The sequence below is a fragment of the Myotis lucifugus genome, unplaced genomic scaffold (genome assembly GCF_000147115.1).
Source record: "Myotis lucifugus unplaced genomic scaffold, Myoluc2.0 scaffold_109, whole genome shotgun sequence".
NCBI lineage: Eukaryota > Metazoa > Chordata > Mammalia > Chiroptera > Vespertilionidae > Myotis > Myotis lucifugus.
This window is the reverse complement of record NW_005871157.1, coordinates 1,843,382-1,869,219: the sequence shown is the minus strand read 5'-3', so window position 1 is coordinate 1,869,219 and position 25,838 is coordinate 1,843,382. Positions and strand designations below refer to the sequence as shown.

The 25,838-nt window shown below is 47.8% G+C and overlaps 2 protein-coding genes across 2 annotated transcripts in view; both read left to right on the top strand.

Annotated features, from left to right (window-relative positions):
• Window positions 1–9,496, top strand: part of PLA2G4E (phospholipase A2 group IVE) — a 38,067-nt gene extending 28,571 nt beyond the window's left edge. The window contains exons 14-20 of the mRNA XM_014459479.2: window positions 797–911; window positions 1,731–1,868; window positions 3,047–3,154; window positions 3,725–3,928; window positions 4,795–4,961; window positions 6,727–6,913; window positions 7,395–9,496. Coding sequence (XP_014314965.1) covers window positions 797–911; window positions 1,731–1,868; window positions 3,047–3,154; window positions 3,725–3,928; window positions 4,795–4,961; window positions 6,727–6,913; window positions 7,395–7,756 — 1,281 coding nt within the window. The 3' untranslated portion in view covers window positions 7,757–9,496. The remainder of the gene's footprint in view (window positions 1–796; window positions 912–1,730; window positions 1,869–3,046; window positions 3,155–3,724; window positions 3,929–4,794; window positions 4,962–6,726; window positions 6,914–7,394) is intronic.
• A 7,511-nt stretch (window positions 9,497–17,007) lies between these two features.
• Window positions 17,008–25,838, top strand: part of EHD4 (EH domain containing 4) — an 83,718-nt gene continuing 74,887 nt past the window's right edge. The window contains exon 1 of the mRNA XM_006093062.3: window positions 17,008–17,323. Within this exon, the coding sequence (XP_006093124.1) occupies window positions 17,088–17,323 (236 nt within the window). The 5' untranslated portion in view covers window positions 17,008–17,087. The remainder of the gene's footprint in view (window positions 17,324–25,838) is intronic.

Below are 25,838 nucleotides of genomic sequence, written 5' to 3'. Positions count from 1 at the left end.
CAGTGGCTCAGGAGGAGTCAGGACAGTGTGGGATTAATAGCAAATACAAGTTAGATGACCTTGCATTTAAATCACAAATTTGTACCAACTGCTGTGTGGCCTTGGCAAGTCACTCAACCTCTCTGAGCCTCAATAAAATAGAGATGATAAGATCTATTTCAGAGAGATGAGAGAAATAAATGTGACGTATAGAGAGAGACCATTGCCTGGTGCCTGCCTACAAGTAAACATTCAATAAATGGTAGCTGGTCTATCAGGATCTGTTTTGTTGTTTGTTTAAATTGGGAGAAATTATTTTCAGGCTTCCTCTACCCATTTTCTTTCAATCTGGAAGTGTCTGTTTTCTTTACCTGCTCTTCTCTTTTCTCTTTGATGGGCTGGCTGATCAATTAGTAGTAAAAAGACAAACAGAAATAAACAGCAATTCCTCAGATTAAAAAAAAAATGGAGCTGCTCCAGTTTGAGTGGGTGGAAGATATGAGGAGGAGAGGGGCAGTGGTTGCCTCTTCCACTCCTCCCTCTTCATTCTCTGGTTCCCGAGACACCAGGAGAACCCTGGGGCTCTGAGGGACAGCCCTAAACTGCAGACCCAGTCCCACACCACCCACATGTCTGGGGTGGTGAACAGTCCAAGGATGAGTGTACCTTCTCCCGGTGCATTTTAAAAGCAGGTTTAACTAGTGTCCGCCAGGGCCCACAAAGCCCCCTGGTGGGCTCAGGAGGTCCGACTGTGCCCTTGTTCCGTGATGCCCCGAACTGGCAGCTTCTTTTCCTGAACCATGTTGTTCCCCCGCAGAGAAATGACTGCAAACTGTCAGAGCAGCGTGCTGCCCTGAGCCATGGCCAGAACCCCCTGCCCATCTACCTCACCATCAATGTCAAGGATGATGTAAGCAACCAGGATTTCAGAGGTAACGCTGCTGACTAGCAATTTACCAGGGGGCCCCTTTTCAGCAGGAAAGGCACCCTGCACCCAGCACACACAGGCCCCCACATCTTTGCCAACCTCCACATCAAAAGGTGCTCCTGACAACTGAAGAATCGACTTTGCTACCCCTTTCTGCCCTGGGGTATGGATGGTGGGGGAGCCGAGACAGGTACAGAGTCCCCTGCCTGGGTGGCAATTTGATGGGACAGGAGGAAATAAAGGTCAGGAGGGAAAGGATCCTAGATATTTCTTAAGCTGCCCAGGAGATGCTCTTTTATTTTATTTTATTTATTTTATTTTTTAAAAAAATATATTTTATTGATTTTTTACAGAGAGGAAGGGAGAGGGATAGAGAGTTAGAAACATCGATGAGAGAGAAACATCGATCAGCTGCCTCCTGCACACCCCCTACTGGGGATGTGCCCGCAACCAAGGTACATGCCCTTGACCAGAATCAAACCCGGGACCCTTCAGTCCACAGGCCGACGCTCCATCCACTGAGCCAAACCGGTCAGGGCATGGGGAAGCTCTTTTAGAGACCTGCCCTGCTTTAGGGTCAGCCCTACTTTGGGGTCAGTTTGGGTCCCTGTTATCTGGTTTTGAGGAGCAAATGTGCCGTGCAGGTTGCAAAACTGTCTTGCCTGGCCATGGCACCCCATGGTCCTGTGAGGGAACTGTGGCCTCACTGTCCAGGTCTTCCCTAGGGGGCGGGGGGGCGGCGGGGGGGCTCAGTTTCAGACAGCGGGATGGAAGGCGTGGCTGTACCACCCAAGACTGACACCGTGTCCTGCTGTTTGCGCAGAGTGGTGCGAGTTCTCCCCGTACGAGGTGGGCATGCAGAAGTACGGGGCCTTCGTCCCCACCGAGCTCTTCGGCTCTGAGTTCTTCATGGGACGGCTGATGCGGAGGATCCCAGAGTCTCGGATGTGCTACTTGCTAGGTGACTCCTGCCAGGGAGGCCCCCGGGAACCCTGCCCCAGGCTGAGCTGGGCCCTGCCTGTGAGTTAGAGAATGACAGGGAGGCGGGCTCTATTCCCCCAGGAATTGTCCCAGGTGAGACTGGGAGTGGCAGGCTGAGATGGAAGCTTTTGGAACTCCCAGCCCTTTCCCCTCTGGCTCCAGGCAGCCACACGCCTGCTGCCAAGGACTAACCTAGCTCCCGGGACCCAAGGGGGCAGCGGGGATCAGAGGCTGAAGTCAAAGTCATCAGGGAAGCCTGGCCCAGCTCCCAGCCCTGTGCTCCCTGCTCCTCCAGAGGCAGGTGCGCTGAGGGCAGGGCCCTGACTATAACGTCCACTCACTTCGTTCTCCCCTCCAGGGTCTGGACTTCACCTACCAGAGGGCGACCTAAAAAAACAGACCCATGTTTACGTGCTCACCAGAGTTAGGCCCTTATTTAAACTGGTCTGCACCCCCTCTCTTCCATCTATCCCAGTCCAGCCCATCCCAGAAGGTCCAAATCCAGCCCCATAGCTTTTGTGAAGCCTTCCCAGAAGCCCCCAGCCTGTGGCGGCCTCTCCTTCCTCTCAGCACCGATGCTGTTGGCATGTGGTGTGGTTCAGAGATCTGCAGTTAAGACACTGGAGCTTGAACTCTCTGAGCCGGTTGAGCCTGTTTTCTCATTTGTAAATTGGGCTTAAGCGTAAAAACCTATCTTATAGATCCAAATGGGTCAGCGCATATGAAAGATTTCATATGCGTGTTATTATTAATGGTTGCATCTTAAAATTATGATAATAAAAGATAGCACTACACTTATCAAGTGCTCATCATGTGCCAGGCACTATCCTATACTAGTGTATTAACTGATGCAAGAGTGGGCATTTGGACTTGAACTTGAAGCCTGCACCGGTCAGCATTAAGTCACTGCTGGGCCAGTGCCTTATATACCTTCGTACCCTCTCCCAGCTCTGAGAGGAGGGCGGAGGAGAGCTGAGCGCTGGGGGGCATCAGTCGTCTGGGTTGAGCTACACGGTGGGCAGAGGGACATCAAAGTCTGCCCCAGCCTCTGAGCAGCCTGACTTGGAGTGGGAATCAAGGCCAAGGCGGAAGTAGTCAGTGTCTGGGTGAGGCTGGAGCTCTCGGACAGAGCTGCTCACAGCTGGCCCTGCTCCCTAGGTCTGTGGAGCAGCATCTTCTCCGTGAACCTGCTCGATGCCTGGAATTTTGCCAAATCTTCAGAAGAGTTTTTCCACAGGTGGACAAGGGAGAAAGTGCAAGACATCGGTGGGTGACCCACTGGCTTTCCCTCTTGGTTGGGTACTAGGAGGGGGTGGTGGGGAGCCGTGGGTCACAAACCGAGGACTCGTCGACCTGCCACATGTTTTAACACCATCTCTGTGATCCACAATCATCGGAAGGCAGCTAGGGCTAGAGGGTCTTCCCCGCCTGGAAGGGAGGGTAATTGTAGGTGAAGACATATGCGCTGAGGCCCAGCCACAAGCCCCCGGGAGCCAGCTCCAGGTGGTCTAGGAAATGGACCCACTGCGTAGTGTGTGGCACTCAGGAGAGCTGAAGGGGAAGGGATCTATGAGCACAGTTAAGGGTTACTCATCTAGACCATCCTCTCTGGAACCCCTCCTTACTTGTCACCCTCCTTCCCCCCACCCCCCCACACCCCTGTTCTGTCTCACCTGGGTGCTCCAGCTCTGATGCCAGGGTCTTGAGAGCTAGGCAAGAAGGTGTGAAGGTGTGGGTGGCTCACCCCTGGGTGCTGGGCCACCATGCAGGGCTCCACCTGAGCAGTTGGGGACCCCAACTCTTGTGACCTGCTCTCCATCCCCCTGTCGCCTGCAGAAGATGAGCCGCTCCTTCCGGAAATCCCCAAATGTGATGCCAACGCCCTGGACACCTCGGTAGTGATCCCAGGGTCGTGGCTCTCCAATACTTTCCGCAACATCCTCACCTATCGGTCCTTCGTGTCTGAGTTCCACAACTTCCTGTTGGGGCTGCAGCTGCACACCGGCTACCTCCAGAACGGCCAGTTCTCCAAGTGGAAAGGTACCCCGACCTGCCAGTGAGGCCTGCCTCTGTTTGGAGGAAGGAAAAGTGGATGTTGAGGCTGCCATAGAGATAGGATGCAAAAACTCCTCAGAGCATGTTCATGAGCTCGTGTGGCAGATGCCCCCCCGACACCCCCCACCCCGGTATATTCCTGGGTGAGGTCTTGAACAGTGGGCAGAGTGGTATACGTAGTTAGTTCATTGAATTGTACAACAACCCCAGCAAGCAGAAGTTGGCCCATTTTACAGATGGGAAAATGTGGGCCCTGGCTTTCTGTAGTTGTGCTCTGAGGGCACCTTTTCCTGTGAATGGTGCCACCTTGAGTTGGGCAGGGATGGCCCAGCTCAGGAACCCCCAAGTGGGAAGTAGCAGAGCCAGGCCTTAGACTTTGGTCTTGCAGCTTCAGCTCAGTGCCTCCTCCCCACCACAGTAAGGCTCTGAGGTAGATTTCCCACCACCTTTAGTGTTTTATCGGGCCACGGCTGCTTGGGCCTGGCCCAGTAATCCTTGTCCTCACTGACAGGGCAGAAAGGGCCACTGGCTCTGGGCCCCGAGTTTGTGCCAAATTATAGGATAGTCTTATGCCCCTGCTACCCCACAAGCCCTGTGGCTGAGCCGTAGCGGGTTTTCTGTGCTTATGCCATAAAAGACTTGCTAAAACCCCAAGATAACGCTGTTCTTCATCAGCCCACCCAGAGGGGCACCCACTCACCTGGGCATCCTGGACAGGCATGGGGGGGCTGAAAGTCCAGGCTGAGGCGAATGAGCTCTGGGCAGGGCCCTCCATCCCTACCAGGGCCCTCTGACCACCTGCTGAGATCCGGGTGGCAGGTGTGATGATAACTGGAAGCCTTGGATTTCAGACACTGTGCTTGACAGCTTCCCAAACCAGCTGACGGAGACCGTGAACCACTTGTGTCTGCTGGACACTGCGTTTTTTGTCAACTCCAGCTACCCACCCCTCCTCAGGCCAGAGAGAAAAGCCGACCTCATCATCCATCTCAATTACTGTGCCGGGTCCCAGACAAAGGCAAGTGTGGCAATAAAAGGCTCTCCTCTTCTGAGACAGGCCAGAGCGTGAGCCAAGATTTAGCGTCACAGAAACTCAGGCTGCAGTGCACGCTGTGAAGGGAGCCATCCAAGCCTCAGGGGCAGCCACCTGCTTTCACACGCAGTGCGCACCCACCCCCCGCCCAGGGTTCTGGGAAGACTCACTGAGCTAATTCCAATTCTTGCATCTGAGTGTTTGCCGTATTTGGCGATTCTTCAGCTGCAAAAAAAGAAGTTTTAAAAAACAGCTTTAATAGCCCTGGTTGGTTTGCTAAGTGGTTAGAGCATCGGCCCACAGAACAAAGGGTCTTGGGTTTGATTCCCAGTCAAGGGCATATACCTCAGTTGCAGGTTCAATCCCTGGCTCCAGTTGGGGCTCAAGCGGGAGGTAGCCAATCGATGTGTCTCTCTCACGTTTATCTCTCTCTCTCTCTCTCTCTCTCTCTCTCTCTCTCTCTCTCCCTTCTTTCCTCCTCCCTGCTCCCTTCCACTCTCTCTAAAAGTCAGTGGAGCCTGGCTGGTGTGACTCAGTGGTTGAGCATCAACCCATTAACCAGAAGGTCACTGTTCCATTCCCCGGTCTGGGCACATGCCTGGGTTTTGGGCCTGATCCCCAATAGAGGGTGGGGGTGGGGGAGAGGGAGGGTGCGGGAAGCAGCTGATCGATGATTCTCTCTTGTCTTTGATGTTTCTATCTCTCTCTCCCTCACTCTTCCTCTCTCTCTCTCTCTCTCTCTCTCTGAAATCAATTAAAAAAAACATTTAAAAAATTTTTTTAATCAATGGAAAAAATTTCCTCACTCCTCACCTTAATAGAGCCCAGTCAGTTCTAAAGTTTTATACCACTTCAAGGGCTTGTAATGTCCTATTTCCAAAGAGCTTGTAATATCCCTTCTCCAGGGAATAAGACCCTCATGTAATTATACTAAAGAACTAGGACCAGAGGAGGTTTTTCTTTATTTACTTTTGAAATGTTCTGGCCTTTTAAGGGAAAGAAGCTGATTTGGGGTCTACTTTAATATAGACCTATCCTAAAGCCAGGAAAGGGGGGGTGTAAATAGATTTATGACCGTGATAATGACCTAAGTTTGTAAATGGGTGGCAACGTCCTTTCCTACACACCTCTCACTTGATCCTTATACCAGCTCTGAGGTAGATGGCACAACTGCTGTTATTCCCATGTTGTGGCTGAGAAACGAGGCACAGAGAGGGTAAGCGGCTTGCTTAAGATCACACAGCTCGTAAGCACGGAAGAGGGGGACACGCGGAGGGGATTCTGATGCTCTATGTCCACTGCTCTTCCTGTCACATTACATCTACAAAGTCCATCCCCAACAGTCCACGCATGCAAGGACTTTCAGAGTCCTTGGCAGCCCTGAGATGCTGTCAGTTCGAAAGCCCATACTTGTCCCCCAAGAGCCTGCCAGCCAGGGCTGTCCATGGCTCAGCTCGTCACCCTCAGGCTGCCACCCACGTCTACCCAGGTCTGTGTCTGGGGGACATCATGGAAAGGGCTTCTGTCCATTTTACGTGGGGAAGGAGCCTGCAGTTAGACACACACCAACCTATTGCCTCCGGCCCTTTGTTCTGACCTGGCTTTGTTCTAAAAATAGCACAAATAGGCCAAGCAGTTGGAGACCGGAGTTGTTAGCTGGGGAATCAGGAGGCTGGATCTAAGAGCTCTGTGTTTTTTATCCACCTCCACCCCCTCTAATACTCACACATGTCCTCCTGTGCTATCCCAGCCAATGAAACAAACCTGTGAGTACTGCACGGTGCAGAACATCCCCTTCCCCAAATATGACATCCAAGAGGAGGGGAACAGTAACCTCAAGGAATGCTACCTGATGGAGAACTCCCAGGAGCCTGATGCTCCCATCGTGCTTTTCTTCCCACTCATCAGCGACACCTTCCAAAAGTACAAGGCCCCAGGTAAGCTGCCTGGGAGCTCTGTTACCACTGCCCATGGGCCTGGGACTAGAGCTCCCGTCTTGAAACGTATGCCATCTTCCAATAGCACTAACAGGAAGCCTGGCTGAGCTCGTCAGAGCCAATCTTGGTTTGGCAAGAAAGGAAAGACACCTCCTCCCCACAGCTCCATGAGCTGGCAGTGTCAAACTGTACTCTCAAGCTCAGTCACTCAGCATTTATTGAGATCCAGCTATGGTTGTGGCACTGTGTTCATGCTAGGGCAATCCTAAGGTGGGCAAGCTGTGTCCCTGCCCAGGAGCTTGGAGGTGTGTGTGCATGTGTGCGTGCGTGTGTGCCTGTGTGTGTGTGTGCGTGTGTGTGTGCATGTGTGTGTGTGTGTGTGTGCCCGTGCACGCAGAGGTGGGCTGGGGGAGAGGTAGGGCGCAAGTCATTGCAACCTAACATAGTAAGAGTCTATAGCGAGTCCTTCTGCTGCCTCCAGGTGTGGAGCGAAGCCCCGAGGAGCTGGAGAAGGGCCAGGTTGACATTTATGGCCCCAAAACTCCCTACGCCACCAAGGAACTGACATACACGGAGGCCGCCTTCGACAAGTTGGTGAATCTCTGCGAGTACAACATCCTGAACAACAAAGACCAGCTCCTCCAGGCCTTGCGGATGGCAGTGGAGAAGAAGAAACTCCTGAAGAGCCAGCGTCCCTCGGACCCAGGGAGCTGCGTGGACCCTATGTCTGCTTCCACCATCCCAGGCGCGGATCCCATCAGGGCTGACCAGCCCGCGCAGCCAGCTGGGCTCCCTGGCAAGGGCTGTTGGCAGGCTGGCCTGGACCTTCTATCAAAAAAATAAAAATTTGAAAAAGTTAAGAGAGACACAGAGAGAGAGAGACAGACCATAGGAAAATAACAAGGCATGTATTGGAGTTTTATACCCACTGGAATTTTTTTCAGGGTCCAGTAGCCACAGGCTCCCACACATGCCTAGAGTGTGGAGAATAAAAGCAATGTCTGAGGAGGAGGCTGGTTCCCCAGAAACCTCAGACTCCGGGCTGGAGCTCAGAGCCCCCCACCCCCCTCTCTTGTTCCTCCCCGCCTCCTGGAATGGAGGACCATGGGGATGCACAGAGGACCTGAGAGGCACTCTGGGTTCTCTGGAAAGCACTTTTTAAAATTTAAGGCAACTATATTCTTGTGAATTTTGTAGGTAATTATATTTTATTTTTATTAATCAGGATATTAATAGGGAGGGTGATGCTAGAAGATCCAGATGGAGCACTAGAGACATCCTGGTCTGTTCAACAACAAAGCCAAACCGGTGGCAGGTTTCAGCAGCCCCTCTGTAGCCACTCAGAGCCCCAGGACTGGTGACTCCCGTGATCCCGCCCGGACAGCCCTCTCTGAGCATTCAGCTCCAATGAAATGCCTGGCAAAGCCCAAGTCTGCAACGCAGATTCATGGCACAGGAAACTGGGTGCAGCTCAGGGGCGCTGAGGCAGGTGAACGGAGTCCGGCAGCGGGTGGGCGATGCTGCCCAGTGCCGCCCACTCCCAGAAGCCAACGCTCGCCGACCAACCTGCCCCAGGAGCAGGTCTCCGCTCTCTTCGCACCCTCCCCGCTGTTTCCCAGACGGGGTTATTTATTTCTAAATGGGACTCCTCTTATTTATCATGAAAGCACCACGGCCAGCACATCCTAGCTCTTCGAGTCACCCTGAGAGAACAAAGCTAAGAAGGATCCACCCAGAAAGGACTAGGTTAGCCCCAAAGAAAAAGCCCCTTTGGTGACGGTTTCCAGTGAATCGCTGGGAAAGCCCTGGGACACAGAAGTCAAATCAAAGAATCCAGGCCTCCCACCAGGCTGGGAACTTAAACAGTGTGTAACCTGAGCCACTGAGATGCCCAGGTGGGTAGAAGGTGTGACCAGAAAGGCATGCGGCCTGCACAAAGCCCTGCGGACCTGGAAGACGTGTCCTCGTTCTGAGTCACCGTGCTCCCTAAGCAATCCTGTAGTTTTGTTAGGAGACAAGTGGCGACAGGTACCAAACGTTTAGAAAATCTGGCTTCCAGTTTACATTCTTGCTACTCAAGGTGTGATGGGGAACTGGTTGGAAATCCGGAATCTCGGGCCCTACCCAGCCACACTGAATCAATCTACATTTTAAGGAGATTCCCACCTCCTCTCCATGCCCAGATGCCCACCCCCAGGGGATGCCTATGCATATTAACGTGTGGGAGGTGTGGATTTATGCCAAACTTTCCCAACAGCCTGGGAAGCATAAACAATGGACCCCCCTGTGCCACTGATAAACGGGGCTCCTGGACCTGCAAACCTGGTGCCCCTGGCCCTCCCTCCCATAATGCTAACCTGTGACGCAGCCCTTTCCCTCCACCACGGCGGCCAGTTGCCTCCACTTTGACATCTTTTCCTTCATCAGCAACAAACAGGCTCTCCTTAAATTACCAGAGTGAGCCATCCGGCAAGACCTGTTTGTTGTAAGGTCAAGGTAGGATTCATCAAAGTAGGTAGAGTGAGGTTTCTGAAACGATTGCATTATTTGAACACGGAATAAAATGGCCATGTGGGCAAATGCTGTTGACTCAACCGCTTCCATTATCTGATGCTATAAAACAGACGTAACTCCTGCCCTCATTCCTGCCTGGCCACAGCCAGAGGTCTAAGAAGGACATTTCCGTCCCAACCCCCTCGCCTGGGCATCGCCCTTTTCTCCTGCAGGGGCCCCTGCCTCCTTGTGCTGGGGTGCCCCTCTCTTTATGCAGCCATGTCAGCCACCAGTGGAGCACCAGCTCTTGCTGACCCGTGCTGTCTGAGCCCCGATGGCTTTCAGGAAGTGCTGATGGAGAGGAAGGAAGGCAGCAGCACCAGCTGCGCGATTCCTCCGTGCATGGTGGTCGCAGCCAGTGAACAGCCTCTACTTTCCAGGGACTGAGTTTTGGGTTGAGGGGGAAATCAGAAAAAGACTTTTATACGGATTTGAGAACTTAAATGAATAGTGACTTCGCTTCTAAAACAATGCTGGCGGTGTTACAGAGCAGGGAAATGAGTCAGGCTCCCTCCCCAGGTTCCCTGCTCTCTGCCTGCAACATGATTAAATAGAAAAGTTAAATAAAACTCCTCTCTCGCCCAGGGTCCCTCGTGGCTGTCTCCTTTTTCCTTCCCAGGAGAGCGGCCAGCATACCACACTGCCATGCAACCCAGTCACCCTGTCCCACAGCAGATGTGTTCTGCTTCTATGTCCCCGTGAAAATACTTCTCCCCAAGGTCACCAGTGTCCTCCCAGTTTCCAGATACACTGAGTTATATGGCGTTCGCAGGCCTTATCTTACTTGATCTCAGCATTTGGCACTGCTGACCACTCCCTTCTTCCTGAAACCCTCCCTTCCCATGACTTCCTTGCCAACAGCAGTTCAATTCAGTTCTGCTTGCAAATATTTATTGCCTTCCCGTTCTGTGCCAGTCACTGTTGTAGGCACTGGGACAATGAAAAGGATTATCAATTGACCCCACACTTCAAGGAGCTTCCTTCTGGTCCCAAGTAGGAGGCCCACATGGAAACAGAGCCTTGCGATGCAAAGAGAAAGTTCCATGTTAGCTGTATACCCAAGGGCATACATAAGGGGCTGCCAACCCAGCCCTAGAAGGAAGGGGCCAGATGTTCGTTTGTTCGTTTTTTCATTGGTTTTTGTTGTTAATCCTCACCTGAGGATATTTTTTCCATTGATATTTAGACAGGGTGGTAGGTGGGGGAGAAACAGTGAGAGAGAAACATCGATGAGAGAGACACACACCGATTGGTTGCTTCCTGCAGACGCCCTGACCGGGTCCAGGGATTGAACCTGCAACAAAGGTACAAGCCTTTGACCGGGACCCTTTAGTCCAGTGGTTCTGGACCCCCAAAGGGGTCGCGACCCACAGGTTGAGAACAGCTGCTTTGGTCTGAGGGCGGACGCTCTATCCACTGAGCCAAACCGGCCAGGGTGGAAGGAGCCAGGTTTGCTGGATACCTTCTGTCTTAGATTTCTTCCTACTTTCAAGTCCTCCCCCTGGCCTCACCTCCCTGTTCTCCTTTAAATGCTAGTATTCCTTGAGGTTCTCTCCTTAGCTCTCTTCTCACTTTATGCTCTCCTAAAGCAATCTCATATACACCCAGGACTTCAACTACCGTTTCTTAACTCTGAAACCTTTAACTGTAGCCTAACCAATTTCCTAAGTTCTTGATTCATGTGTTCAAATTCTATACCAGTTAGCATTACTTCTGCTATATAACACAAAAAACCTAAAATTACAGTGGCTTAAACCAGGCAGAAGTGTATTTCTTATCAAAGACCCAGGCTCACTTCAGCTGCCATCCTTAAGTTTCCCTTCCGGTTCATTATGGCTGCTGCAGCTCCACCCACTGTGTCCACATTCCGGGCAGCAGGGGGAATAGAGGGGCCTGAGCCTTTGCTGACTTTGAAACACCAAACCAGTCCTGGTCTGCCTAGCCCTGGACTTCTTTTCGGTGAAAGAAAACTAAACTTTTATCTTAACAAGATCATAAGAATTACCAGCTGTTTCCGTTATCGATTGCTGAGCAACAAAACCCCCCAAAGTATAAAGGCATAAAGAACCCCACCATTTGATTATGCCCACAGGCTCTGTGGGTCAGGAATTTGGAAAGGGCACAGCAAGGACAACTCTTATCTGCTCCAGGTGGGGGGCTTCAGCTCAAATGATTTTAACTGCTCAGGGGGCCTCAGGTGGCTGGGATCGAGAACAGATAAGGCTGAAGGATCCATTGCCGAGATGGCTACTTCATTCACATATCTGGTGCCTGAGCTGGAAAGACTGGGAGGATGAAGAGCAGGCTGGGCTTGACTGACTGCCTGTCACAGCACCTTCATGTGGCCTCCCCAGAGCGGTGGTCTTGGCATAGCAGGTCATCTTAAACAGCAGCTGAGGACTCCAAGGGTGAGTTACACAGTGGCAGGTGCATGGAGTACTATGACCTAGCCTCAGACGGCACATAGCACCACTTCCTCTATTGGCAGAAGCGTCCACAAGCCAGCCTAGACGTAAGGGTAGGGGACAAAGATTCCATCTCTTGAAAGGAGGCATGTGGCCAACGTTTAAATCTCACACTGCAATAAATGGATCCTTAAAGTGGACCTTGGTCCTCTTCCACTAAGTGAATGTCACATTTTAGGTTTTGTTACCACAGACTCCACTTCCAGTGTTAGTTAGTGTTAGGTCGGAGAGGGCCCAGGATCAGATACATACAGACATGGGATGAGACAATGGACTTCCTCTGGAATTTCTCACAGACCTGGGATTTCTCACAGGTCAACGTGCCAGACACAGATGGCTCCTTCTCCCTGAATACCTTGCTGACCCCCTGCAGCTGAAGCCTCCTCAACTGAATACCTCAGCTCATGTCCCCGCCCCTCACCCAACCGCAGTATAAAAAAAGCGCCCCCCTCCATGTTGGCGTGAATCCACGTGCCCTGTCTTTGGGGGTACGTGGGTCTCCCGGGGACGCAGAATAAACTTTCCTTTCCTTTCTTTTCTCATTCACTGGACTCTATTTCTTGCGCCGCCTCCTGAGCCACCTAACCTAACAGTTAGGAATTACTTTCATCTCGATCAGGGACCTCACAGAGAGTGGCTTAAATGCGTTTATGTAAAAGAAACCCACAGGGAGGCAGCCCAGGGCTGGCGTGGCAATTCATTGATTCTTCAGGGATCCTGCTCCTTCCAGCTCTCTGACTTACCATCCCTTGTATAGTTATATCCCAGGCTACAAGATGGAAGAAGGCAGAAGAAAGATTGAATTTAAAAAAAAATATATATATATATGGGGTGTTTTTGTGTTTTTTATTGATTTCAGAGAGGAGGGGAGAGAGAGATAGGAACATCAATGATCAGAATCATTGACTAGCTGCCTCCTGCATGCCCCCTTCTGGGGACCTAGCCCCCAATGCAGGCATGTGCCCTGACCAGGAATCTAACTGTGACCTCCAGGTTCATAGGTCAATGCTCAACCACTGAGCAACACCGGCCAGGCTGAACTTTTTTCTCTTTAAAGGAGACTTCCTGCAACCCCCACATATACTTCAGGTAACATAGCAACCAGAACTTGGTCTCATGACACAACAGGATGGAGACTAGAAAATTATTTACCCGTTTTGCAACATGCCCAGCTAAAAGTCAGTTCTATTACTGATGAAGGACAATTCATAGACAATTGGCAATCTTGCTGCAAGTACCTACTAGACATCTCCACCTGCATTTCCTAAAGGCTACTTCTCCCAGCAGCAGCAGTAACCTGGGTAAGTTGCCACAGAAAAAGAAGAGATGTGTCTGAGAGTGAAGGGGGCTCTTCCCAGGCTAAAATACGTTCTCTAATCTCATCACATGTCGCCCAGGCCTTTGACCATTCTGGAACTTAAAGTTGTCAGAGTACGACGCTAGACATAATCTAGAGCAAACCTTGTGACCAGCAAATTACCAAGATGAAGGCGGGCGGGGGGTGGGGGGAAGAAATTTCCACAAGGATTACAATTATAATTTTCATATAGCAAAGGAAGTTGTGTCTTATTACCAAGTTACTTATTTCAAGAATTATTCAATACAGCCTGGCCGGCATGGCTCAGTGGATGAGCGTTGACCTATGAACCAGGATGTCACTGTTCTATTCCCAGTCAGAGCACATGCCCGGGTTTCGGGCTCCGTGAAGGATGTGTGGAAGGCAGCCAATCAATGATTTCTCCCATCATCAATGTTTTATCTCTCTCTCCCTCTCCCTTCCTCTCTGAAATCAATACAAATATATTTTAAAAAAAGGAATTATTCAATACAACAAATTTCCAGGCAACAATAGCACTCCTTATAGAATGGTCTGTAATAGGATTTAACCTGAAAAACAATTGAATTCAAATTTAAAAAGTGACAGAGATTGGGATTGTTTCATTTGAAGAAAGAAAACCAGAAGAAAACAACTTGCAAATGGTGCAAGATAACCACCCTGGGGAGAATCAGCCACTCTCCCACTCCACGAGGGCAGAACAAGAACAAGAAAGCCGCCACTGTGGCTGTAAGAAGACAGAGAAGGAAGACAAGATAGGATGGTGTATCCTGTGGGCCAGACTCCTTCAAGTCTTTCTTTCTCTTTCTTCCTTCCATTCTTTTAGGATTAAGGACAATAAAAAAATTTCCTGATTGTAAAACAAGAATATGATTATTGTGTAAAATTCTAAAAATGCAAAAGCACATAAAAGAAGGAAACTAAAATCACTTATCAATCCAAAACTCAGAGAATTACTACTTGGGGGTTTATCCTCATCTTCTCATTGGATACTTCAAATTTTTTTACAAAAATACAAAAATCCTATACACTCACTTTTTAAAAAAATTGTGGTAAAAAATACCTAACAAAATTTACCACCTTAACCATTTTTAAGAGTATAGCGCAGTAGTGTTAACTATATTCACATTGTTGTGCAACAGATCTCCGGAATTTTTCATTTTGCAAAACTGAAACTCTACACCCATTAAATACAAGTTCCCATTTCACACTCCTCCCAGCCCCTGGTAACCCCTGGTAATCACATGTCGCCCAGGCCTTTGACCATTCTGGAACTTAAAGTTATCAGAGTATGAAGCTAGACATAATCTAGAGCAAACCTTGTGATACTTCAAATTATTGAAGTACCATTTTATTTAGGTACCTCATGTAAGTGGAATCACACACTATATGTCTTTTTGTGACTGGCTTATTCTACTTAGCATAATGTTCTCAAGGTCTAGATTGTAGCATGTGACAGGATTTCCTTACTTTTTAAGGCTGAATAATATTTCATTGTATGATGCCACATTTTGTTTATCCACTCATACATCAAAGGACACGTAGCTGCTTTCACCTCTTGACTATGTGAATAGTGCTGCTATGAACATGGGTGTACAATATCTCTTCGAGACCCTCCTTTCAATTCTTTTGGATATATACCCAAAAGTGGGATTGCTAGATCATATGGTAATTCTATTTTTAATTTTTTGAGGGACCACCATAACTTTGGTCCATAGCAATTGCCTGTACTAGTATTCACTTTTAAACTCATTTGGGTAAGTACCAAGAAACACAACTTCTGCATCATATGGTTAGGGTATTTTTATATGGGTTTGTTTTTTTATGTATGTTTTAAAACATATTAAAGCTTTTGCTTTTTTGTTGTTAATCCTTACCCGAGGATATTTTTTCCATTATATTTTAATTTTCTATTAATTTTTAGAGAGAATGGAAGGGAGGGGGAGAGACAGAGAGATACATTGATTGGTTGCCTCCCTCTCACACCCCAATGGGGGCCATGGATCTAGCCTGCAACTGTGGTACATGCCCTTGACCAGAATCAAACCCACTACCCTTCAGTCCGAGGGCTGACACTCTAACCACTGAGCAACTGGTTAGAGCTGAAGCTTTTACTTTTTGTTGACAAATCTATCAACCTTTTCTTTCATAATTTCTGTCTTTGGCTTTGTTAGAATTTTCCCTTCTAAAATTTTATAAATCTTCACCTGTACCTTCTTCTAGTAATTCTATGGTTTTCATTTTTACATTTCAATCTTTGTTTTATTTTGACATGAGGCCAATATCTAATTTCATTTTTTCTTGGCTTTCTTTTTCCTTCCATGCTTACATATAACTTCCTCTAAATATTTAATTCACACAACAGCTCCAAAGGAGTTCCCATTTTACAGACAAGGAAACTGAGGCAAAATGATAACTCATTGCATTTAAGGTCACATAGCCATGAGTAATTTATATAATCAGGATTCAGGCCCAGGTCTTTTGGTGCCAAGTCCTGTTCTCTCTTCACCACAGCCATGGTGCTCAAAGTATGGTCCACGGACAAGCAACTTTGGCAACACTGGGAGCTTGTTAGAAATGGGGAGTCTTGGGTCCCACCACATACCCACTGAATTAGAATCTGCATTTCTATCAAGTTTGAGGAGTACTGTTGTGCATCATATTTTCCCAAATTTAGGGCACATCAGAATCACCTGGGGCACTTGTTGAGCTCCATCCCTACTCAGTATTTTAGCTCAGCAGGTCTGGGGTGAGGATCACACATCTGCATTTTAACAAGCACCCCAGGTTGTTCTTATGCAGGTGGGTCCATGGATCACGCTTGAGAAATATTCTAAAACAATTGAGAAATATTCAAAAACTGTAACCTAGGACCCCAAAAGTGATGGCTAATTATTTCTTCCAATTTAGGTAAATGTTGTTTTTAAACTTGAAAAGGAGTCAGCTGGGAGGTAACATGCCAATACGTGGAAATTGGTAATTAATGAGGATGATGACTAAATCTTCAATTTTACAGAAAATCAAATAAAGAAAACTAAGGGCACATGGCCTTCAATTGATCCAGAATTTAGTGGAGACAGCTTGCCAGAGTAAGAGAAACATGTCCAATAGACTGAAATCCACTTCCCCTACTTAAAATTTTGTCAATTATGTCCGTGAGTCAAGGTCTCCAGCAATAAAATAAAGGTAATAATAACCTTTCAGCGGGTAGAAAGAACCTGCCTGTCAACTTTCTGAACTTTTGTCTACAGTATCGACGTCTATAGGGCGGGGATGAGTGAACGTTGCAGGAGACTAAGTAGCCTCCGGAGGCTCACGGGGCTGTTTGTGTATTTGTTTTGTGTGCGTTTTGTTTGTGTGTTTTTTCTGGGGGACTTTGCCAGCTCAGATGCGCCCGGAAGCCAACGCCACCGGTCCAGACGCGGAGTCCCAGCGACTCAGAAGGCGCCTTGGATGTCGGGTCTGCGTCACTCAGCTGGAGGGGCATCCTCTAGCCGCCCCCGTCCTCCACCCGGACCCGTCATCCGTAATTCATTAAGGGCCTCCTCTCCATTGGCTGACACCTCCACCGGCTCTGACAGCGGCCCAATGAGGAAGGACTTGAGGGAGCCCTTCTGAATAGTGAACGAGCGCTCGTGACGTGGCGACCGGAGATTGGCTGCCAGGGCGCGAGGCGGGGCCAGCTCGAGCCGCGGAGAGCGCCGCTCGGGCAGTTCAGTGCGAGCCCAGAGGGTCAGACCCCGAGTGGCGTGGCAGCGCGGTGCCGGGCTGAGAGCGCGGGCGCGGGGCGCGGACGGTGGGCTCGCGGACGGGCGGCAGGATGTTCAGCTGGATGGGGCGGCAGGCGGGCGGGCGCGAGCGCTCGGGCGGCGCGGACGCCGTGCAGACGGTGACGGGCGGCCTGCGTTCGCTCTACCTGCGCAAGGTGCTGCCGCTGGAGGAGGCGTACCGCTTCCACGAGTTCCACTCGCCCGCGCTGGAGGACGCCGACTTCGACAACAAGCCCATGATCCTCCTGGTGGGCCAGTACAGCACGGGCAAGACCACCTTCATCAGGTAACCCGCCCCGCCCCGCCCCTCCGCCGCCCTCCCCGGACCCTGGCCCCGCACCACCTGGCGGAAGGCGGTCTTCCCCTAGCGTACGCGTGTGGCCGCCAGCCTCCCGCCGCCCTCGGGCTTCCTGCAGCGCCCACTTCCCCTTTCGCGGAGCCCCCTCGCCGCTGCTTCCCCCTCCGGCCAGCATCGACGCGACCTCGGGTTCCGCGTCAGAGCGTGGTGACCGCAGGCCCGCCCGGAGCGCGGCCGCCAGGGAAGGGGCCCGCTGTCCTCACGCGGGCGGGAGGGTCTGGGAACCTGTTCTCGCGGACCCCAGACCCTCCCTCCGTGTTCTTGGAAAGGCACTGCTCTGGCTAGCTTTATCCTGCCATCTGGCTATCATCAGCGTCTTGGTGAGCCAGTGAGGCCTAGCGCTGGAAATGAGGGCAGTGGTGTGGGGTATCGGAAGGGCTATTGAGTCAGAGTTGGAGAGTTCAGTCTAACACAGTACCCAACGCATAACTAGTTATTGAATGAATGAATGAATGAATGGCAACAGTAGAGCGTATTGCCTATGACCCCTTCCCTTGAGGTCGCATGCCACCCCCCACCACAGTGTTGGGGGTAGGGGTCGAGAGGCCACCTCATCCAGTTCTTGCACCGTCTTGCCTTTCTCCTACCGCAGGAAGTAAGCTGCGTGTAGCAAACCGCACCCAGTGCAACTAAGGGGGAGTGTCATATTACTATTCTGAGTTTCCATTTCTTAGGTGGGTCATTTCTTCCTGGTCACCCTTGACAACTAAAAATATTTGTCATGCCCTCTGTGTCTCCAAGAGCAAACAATTGCTGTACATGCCCGAAGGTTCAAATAATGTAGCTTCCTCGGGAGTGACTTTTAATGGGAAATAATTGACCTTGAAACAGATTTTTGAAGAGGCTTATTTTACTTCTAAAGCAGCTGGCATATTAAGGCTTTCCATTCTTTGGGTAGGAAACTTGTTTTCCTGGGTTAAATCCTGTGTCAATTGAAACAAAGTGCCTGAGGATTTAAGGTTTGGGTCCAGGGTTTCGGAAATTATAACAGTTTCTTCATCATTGATGTTCAACAGGTGTTCAGAAAACTGTATCTATATTTGGATACATGCCATTGCTATTAAGTAGTGGCCTCTTTTTCTCCACTCCAGAACCCTAAATAGTTTCTACAAATAGAGTAGCTGTCACTACAGGAAATATGTTCAGTCCAGGCCTACAGATATTCTATGAATGAATTCAGCCAAGCAAATATACTATATTGAAATATAGTTCTAGACCAGTGATTTTTCAACTGGTGTGGCGCAAGAATTTTTAAAACATGCAATACCTGACTATTTAGTCAGGGGCACAGACCTCTATTCCCTTAGATTGTGAAATAAAAAATGACAACAGCTGACACAATAGCTGTCTGGTGTGAATGAATGAAAATTATACCTATTTTTATTTTTTTGTCAGATTGGAAAAAATACAATATATTGTTTGGTGTGTGCAGAATTTTAGTAATTAGTTTTGTGCCTTGAAATGAAAAAGGTTGAAAATTGCTGTTCTAGACAGTAACTTGAATGTGAAGCAAGACTGAAGGAAATAATTTTAAAATGGCTTTTTTGGTGCTTATAATATGTTGGAAATAATAATATGTCAACCCAGACACTCAAAATGAACCATAGAAATATTACAGTAACTGGTACCTTGAAAGATGACAAGACAATGCATTTAAGGTCTTAGTAATACTAACAAATTTTTAAGTATATGGGATAATGAAGTATTGGTACAAGAGTGAGAGATAAAGGATGAGCAGGTGGCATTGTTATAATTATAGTAATCCCAGACATTAGTGGTGGCATGTTCACAGCACCCCGGGCAGTTGCCCGTCTACCACGAGGACTTTATTATACCCTTTGTGATTAGGGAGCCCTGATGCTGTACCAACCTGGATGCGATGTGGCTCACTCTGTGCTCCCATAGACAGCATAAGAAGCAAGCGTGAAGTAGGGGAGCACAATTCAGAGGAACGTGAATTGATCTTTTTTTTTCAGTTTACTAATTCATTATAGTGTTTCTCACTCTTTTCTCTGCTTCATCATTTGGCCGGAGCTTTGTGGTATTGCTAAGCATAGTTTTAAGAAGAATTTTGAGATCTGACGCTTAGAGATTCTACCCAAGTGGAGCGCTTCTCAGTAGGCACTGAGCCATGCGCAACCTCAGGGTGAGGGAGGAGTTACCATATCAGAAAGTCACTTGCTCTTGAGACCTCTCCTGGCCTAAGTGTCTTTGGCATTGGGTAGCAGGCATAAAGTGGACCTGTGAAGTTAGAAGGAAATCAGGGTGGTCAGAAGCTTGCTGAGGCACCAGAGACCTGAGTTTGGTTTCAGAGTGAAGCTAAGAGGAAGAGATTTAGTTCCTGGGAGGGAAGCCCCAAACAAAAGGGCAACTACCCTCTAGAGCAGCGGTTCTCAACCTGTGGGTCGCGACCCCTTTGGGGGTCAAACGACCCTTTCACAGGGGTCGCCTAAGATCATTGGAAAACACATATATAATTACATATTGTTTTTGTGATTAATCACTATGCTTTAATTATGTTCAATTTGTAACAATGAAATTGGGGGTCACCACAACAGGAGGAACTGTATTAAAGGGTCGCGGCATTAGGAAGGTTGAGAACTGCTGCTCTAGAGACCTGCACCGTAACTGGGAGCAGAGGGGTTGGCCTATGGTGCTGACTTCCTGGTTCTGCCTACATCCATAGCTATCTTTTCTCTGAGGCTGGGCAGTGCCTGTGTTTTTTGCTTCTAGCCATTGAGCACTAGAAGCTCATACTTGCCTGTGGGGTGGCGTGCACCTATCTACATACTTACACAGTATATTCTATCCACCTGGCTTTCTGCACATCCCAAGAAGTCACTGATAATGAAGCCTGCACTGATATGGAGAGATACTTATTGCAAAGCCACTTAGCAAGGCCTTTGGTGTGCATTCGACACACACACACACACACACACATTATTGATTTTAGAGAGGAAGGGAGAGGGAGAAAGAAACATCAATGATGAGAGAGAATCATTGATTGGCTGCCTCCTGCACGCCCCCTACTTGGGATCCAGCCCACAACCCTCGCATGTGCCCTTGACCTGAATTGAACCCGGGACCCTTCAGTCTGCAGGCCGATGCTCTATCCACTGACCAAACTGGCTAGGGCCATTCCACACCCTTGTAATAGAACCTTACTCTTCCCTCCTTTTCCCCCATAACTGGGAAGAACTCGGAGCCCCACTAAAACGTGGTGTGCCATGACCTTCATCAGGAATAAGGAAATTAAGTGTGCGGCTTGTTCTAAGGAAAAGGTCTCCTGAGTGGGGTAGATAAAGAGCCTGAATGTCAAGAAAAATACCCTCACTTCTGCATAGAGATCACCATGAGGGGCCCACGTGCAAGGAAGAGGAGGAACTGAAGGAGAGGCTTGGTGGACCCTCCTCACATGGATCACAAAACTGTCCTGAAAGGAGACTTCAGATGTGATTAAGATACTTGCCAAAGTCTCTTTGGGGTAGAAGCTGAGCAGTTGAAAAACCTATTGTCTCACTGACAGTTCTTATCTCCCATAAGACAGAAGATGCAATGAGAGGAACTCCACCTCTGACCAGCAAAGAAGAATTGGCCAGAGAAGAACAAGAGATGGGCACAAAGAAAATGGCCTGTCATCTTAGGCTCCGTAACAGCCAAGGGAGGTTAGGTGTTGGGCTCAGTCAGGCTTGTGTCCAAAGCCCAAGGATAACAGATTTCAGAGATTTCCCCCAGAAAATCCCTGGGCCAGATGTTGTGAGGGAAGACGTTTCCACTGAGAGGATACGAGGCTCACCAAAAATCAATTCAAACCACACAGTTGCAACTTTTGATTTTTAAAAGCCTGGTTTGCTTTCTTCCTCCTACACCCTATCCCCTTCTCCCAGAAAAAATTTTCTAATGAGAAAAGAGGGAAGTCATTCAAGAAACTGTATAGGCTTTAAAAGGTCAGAGACTAAGACAATTGAGTAAGAAAAAGAAATAGAAGGTATGCAGATTGGAGAGAAGTAAACTTATCTCTATTCATAGAGGACATGATCTTAGAAAGTCCTGAAGATTTATGAAAATCCTTTAAAAATCTCTTAAAACTCACAAATGAGTTCAGCAAAGTGTCAGGACACAAGATCAATATACTAAATTAGTTGTATTTCTATACACTAGCAATGAAAAATCTGGAAATGAAATTAAGAAACATTTCCATTTATAATAGCATATAAAAGAATAAAATACTTAGGAATCAATTTAACAAAAGTAGTGTAAAACTTACACATTTAAAACTATACAACTTTACTTGAAATATCAGGGGGATCACTCTGTAAAATATATGATTGTCTAACCACAAAAATTAAAATAAAATAAAAAACCTATACAACTTTGTTGAAAGGAGTTCAAGAAAACCTTAAAAAATGGAAAGACAGCCTAAGTTTGTGGTTTGGAAGAGTAAACATTTTTAGAATAGCAATACTACTCAAAGTGACCTATAGATTCAGTGCAATTCCAACCAAAATTCCAACTGCTTTCTTTACAGAAATTGACAGGCCTATCCTAAAATTCATTTAGAAATATGAGGGATCCAGAATAGCCAAAACAATCTTAAGAAAGAACAGAGCTGGAGTTCTCATACATCCTGATTTTAAAACTTATTATGAAGCTATAGTAAACAAGGGTGTGGTACTGGCTTAAGTTTAGACATATATATCAATTGAGTAGAATTGAGAGTCCAGAAATAAACTCATACATCTATGGTAAATTTTTTTATAAGGGTTCCAAGACAATCCAATGGGGGAAGAAATATTCTTTTCAACAAATGATGGTGGGACAGTTGTGTATCTATATTGCAAAAGGAATAGAGAGTGACTGCTGGTGGACTCAGGGTTTATTTTGGGGGTGATGAAAACGTTCTGAAATGAGATAGTGGTATTAGTTGCATAACTTTGTGAATATGCTAAAATCCACAGAATTATATCCTTTAAAAGGGTGAATCTTATGGTATGTGAATTATCCTATATAATAATAGGCTAATATGCAAATTGTCCCCTCGACTGGGATTTTAACCAGGGTGTGGGGCCAGCCAGCCAACCACTCGCAGCTCCCCCCCCCCCCCGCCCTGCCAGCCTGCCTGATTGGCCCCAGGGTGGGCCAGCCAGCCAGACCCCACCCATGCATGAATTTGTGCACTGGGCCTCTAGTATCTCAATAAAAATATAAAACAATTGAGTCTTCCAAAACTGAGCATCCTATGATTTATTTAACTTCCACAATTCTGCAATTTATGCCAGTCAAGAAATTCCTGCATCTGTGTGCAATAATTTAAAATAAAAAAATGGATGCCGGAAATAAAACACGGCAAAAGAAAAGAAGAAGAAGAAGTGGAAATAGCTAAAAGAAAGAACACAAGGATAAAAGGAACTAAGAAGTAGACATGAGAAAAAAGGGATTCGCCAGCACACAATCCCTATATGGTTTTCCCCCTACATGTTCTTATGAATGTATAAATATGTTCACTCTTCATAACACTCAAGTTACTAAAATCAAGATATGATATTTTCCTATAAAATGTTTGATAAAGTAGTTGTACATTAAAACTTTAAATATTTAAATATAATGTTAATAGGGAAATGGGGGTCCATGTGCAAGGGGGGAATAAGGCTTATGGGTAGTATGAACAAGCACTAAGAAGCTGGAGTGAGTGGGCTGAGAGGGCAGAAATGCCTCCAACAATTAAAAAGCCTTTATAGGCATATTGAGAACAAGAAAAAGAATCAGGAAGCCACAGGCCCACTGCTTCCCCCCCCCCCCCATAACTGGGAAGAACTAGGAGCCCCACTAAAACATGGTGAGCTTGGGACTCTTGCTGAAACATGAACAGAAAGCAGAACTAGTCAGCTATTATTTTGCTTCCTCCTTTTCCTCAAAGAAAATGATCCAGAGATGGTAGAGGGGGCCCAGCCTTAATTGAGAGGGTGTTCAAACCCTGGGGATGAGGTGCTCTCAAGGGCCTGCGCAGGCATGGCCCAGTAGGTACCTGAGTGGATAGATGGATGGGAGGGTGGTATAGGAAAAATGTGTACTTGTGCTCAAAGATCTGTGGCTGGTGTTTTTTTAAGAAATTGTGAAGAATATGAAAAGTATCAGAAAATTGGAAGCAGCCAGATGTCCCAGTTTTCAAAAAAAGGAGAGAAATAGATTGTGTTCAAGAACAAAGCTCTACTTCATTCCTTTGATAAGCTCTAGACTCCATTATTAAAAGAGGAGAGGTGAAGGCACTCACAGGAGGTAGCTTGATTCACCCATTTACAAAGATCCCATTAGAGCCCTGGCTGGGTACTCAGTTGTTTAGAGCATGGTCCCATATAACAAGGTTGCTGGTTCAATCCCCTGTCAGGGTATACAAGAATCAACCAATGAATGCATAGGTAAGTGGAAACAAATCACTGTTTCTCTTTCCCTCTCTCCCTTCCTCTCTCTCTCTAAAATAAATACAATTTTAAAAATTAAAAAAAAATCCCATTTGAGAAACACCATGGGCTAATTTGGTGGTTCTCACCCTCATCCAGGCACTGGAGCCCCTGAAAATCATAGTCTGCTATGCCAGATACCGTGCTACCATGCCCTCTCCAGATCTCTCTGAGATATAGAAATATTTAATTTTCACAGAAGAGTAGACTATACTTACAACATACAAGATCACACCTATACACCCTAGTGTTCATTTATTCAAATAATGTGATTTCAGGAATGGGCCTGGCTAATCACAGAGTTTGGAGTTTCATGGGGAATATGGAAAAGAATCCACAAGCCGTTAGGGCTCTGGATGTGCCCCTAAAAGCACAGGGCGAGATGGAGATCCTTCATTTAGGCTTGGAGGTTAGAAAATCCTCCCCGAATATACAACCTAAAAGCCAAGCACTGAGAATTAGCTGCCCAAAGGAGAACAGGAGGTAAGGACAAGAAGGTGTCAAGGATGAGGCCCACGTTTCTTGGATAACAGGAGCTATCCACCGAGGTGGGGACCTAAGTAGAGGAAGAGTGGGGCATAATTATGAGCTTAGATTTAAACCCATGTTTAAGTGGGTATAGAGTCCACAAGGGACCAGACATATGGGTCTGGGGTGAGAGGAAGAGGAGCTTGTGGAGACACTTGGAAAAAGTTAGTGAAGAGGTAGAGTCATGTCAGGGGAAGATGTGGCTCCGAGCCATCTTAGGGGTCTTAAGGTTGCAAGTGACAGAAATTCAATTATAAAAGGCTTAAGTAAAAAATATATATATATACAGATTTTCTCATGAAACTGATAAGACCAGGTGTACTGGCTTCAGACCTGGCCTAGGACCCCAAGTGGCACCGTCAGCTGAGGACTCTCAGCTTTGCTGCCTCCCTCGTGTTAGCTTCCTTCTCAGTCAGTTGCCCCTCATGGAGTGGGCAGGTGGCTGTCTCCAATTCCAGACTCATATTCTGTCGGCTCAGCAACCCCAGTGGGAAAAAAGAGAATCTCTTCCCCAACAGTTTAGCAGAAATCTCAGGTTTGAGCCTCAGTAGTTCAACTTTGGCCAAATGCCCATCCCTGAGCCACTCCCTAGAGCCCAGGGGAATGAAATAACCCCTGCCTGGAGCGGGGTAGTCAACCCCAAACTATGTGGACTCAGAGTGGGGTGAGGTGCCTCCTCAGGGTGTTGTTATCAAAAGGGGGAAATGGATACTGGACAGGTGAAACAGCAGACACTCCCCACAAAAGCCAGGGGAAGAGAGGAGAGGGGTGGTCAGCAAAGTCAGCTGCGTCTGGGAAAGGATGAAAATAGAAGCAGTGGATTAGCCATCATGAATCAGACTGACCTTGGCAAGAGCCATGTCAGTAAGTGGTGGTGATAGAACCCAGGTGGTGATGGGTCGAGGAATGAGTGGGAGGTGAAACGTCAAATATAGAAAACTGTCAGCAGTTGGGCACTGAAGGGGAGGAACCGTGCCCTGGTCACAGGCATTCCGGAGGTTTGGGTCAAGATGAGCATGAGTTTAATGTTGATGGAAGGGGCCTATGGAGGGGCAGCAGCTGGTGTTTCAGATGCCTAAGGAGAGGCATCTGCTCTCCCTGTCTCTCTCCCTCTCCTCCACTCTCTCTAAAAAAAAAATCAATGGGAAAAAAAAGATCCTTGGGTGAGGATTAACAGAACAAAACAAAAATGCCGTTTTACTTTTTACTTCAACCTATGTTCTGTGGAATGCAATTCTGGGAGGTTGTAAATAGATGTTCAAAGGAAAAAAAGGGTTCTCTAGTCAAGTGACTTTGGGAAACGCTGTGTTCTGTAGCCTCCTCATGAAGCTTACAGTGCGTCAAGGTCAATTTAAAGTCTATAGTAAGATTCATAACTTACAAGTCATAGCAGAAAACACAATAGATCTTCATTGCATGCACAGTTGAGTGAATGGGAAAATAAACAAGGTTGTAAG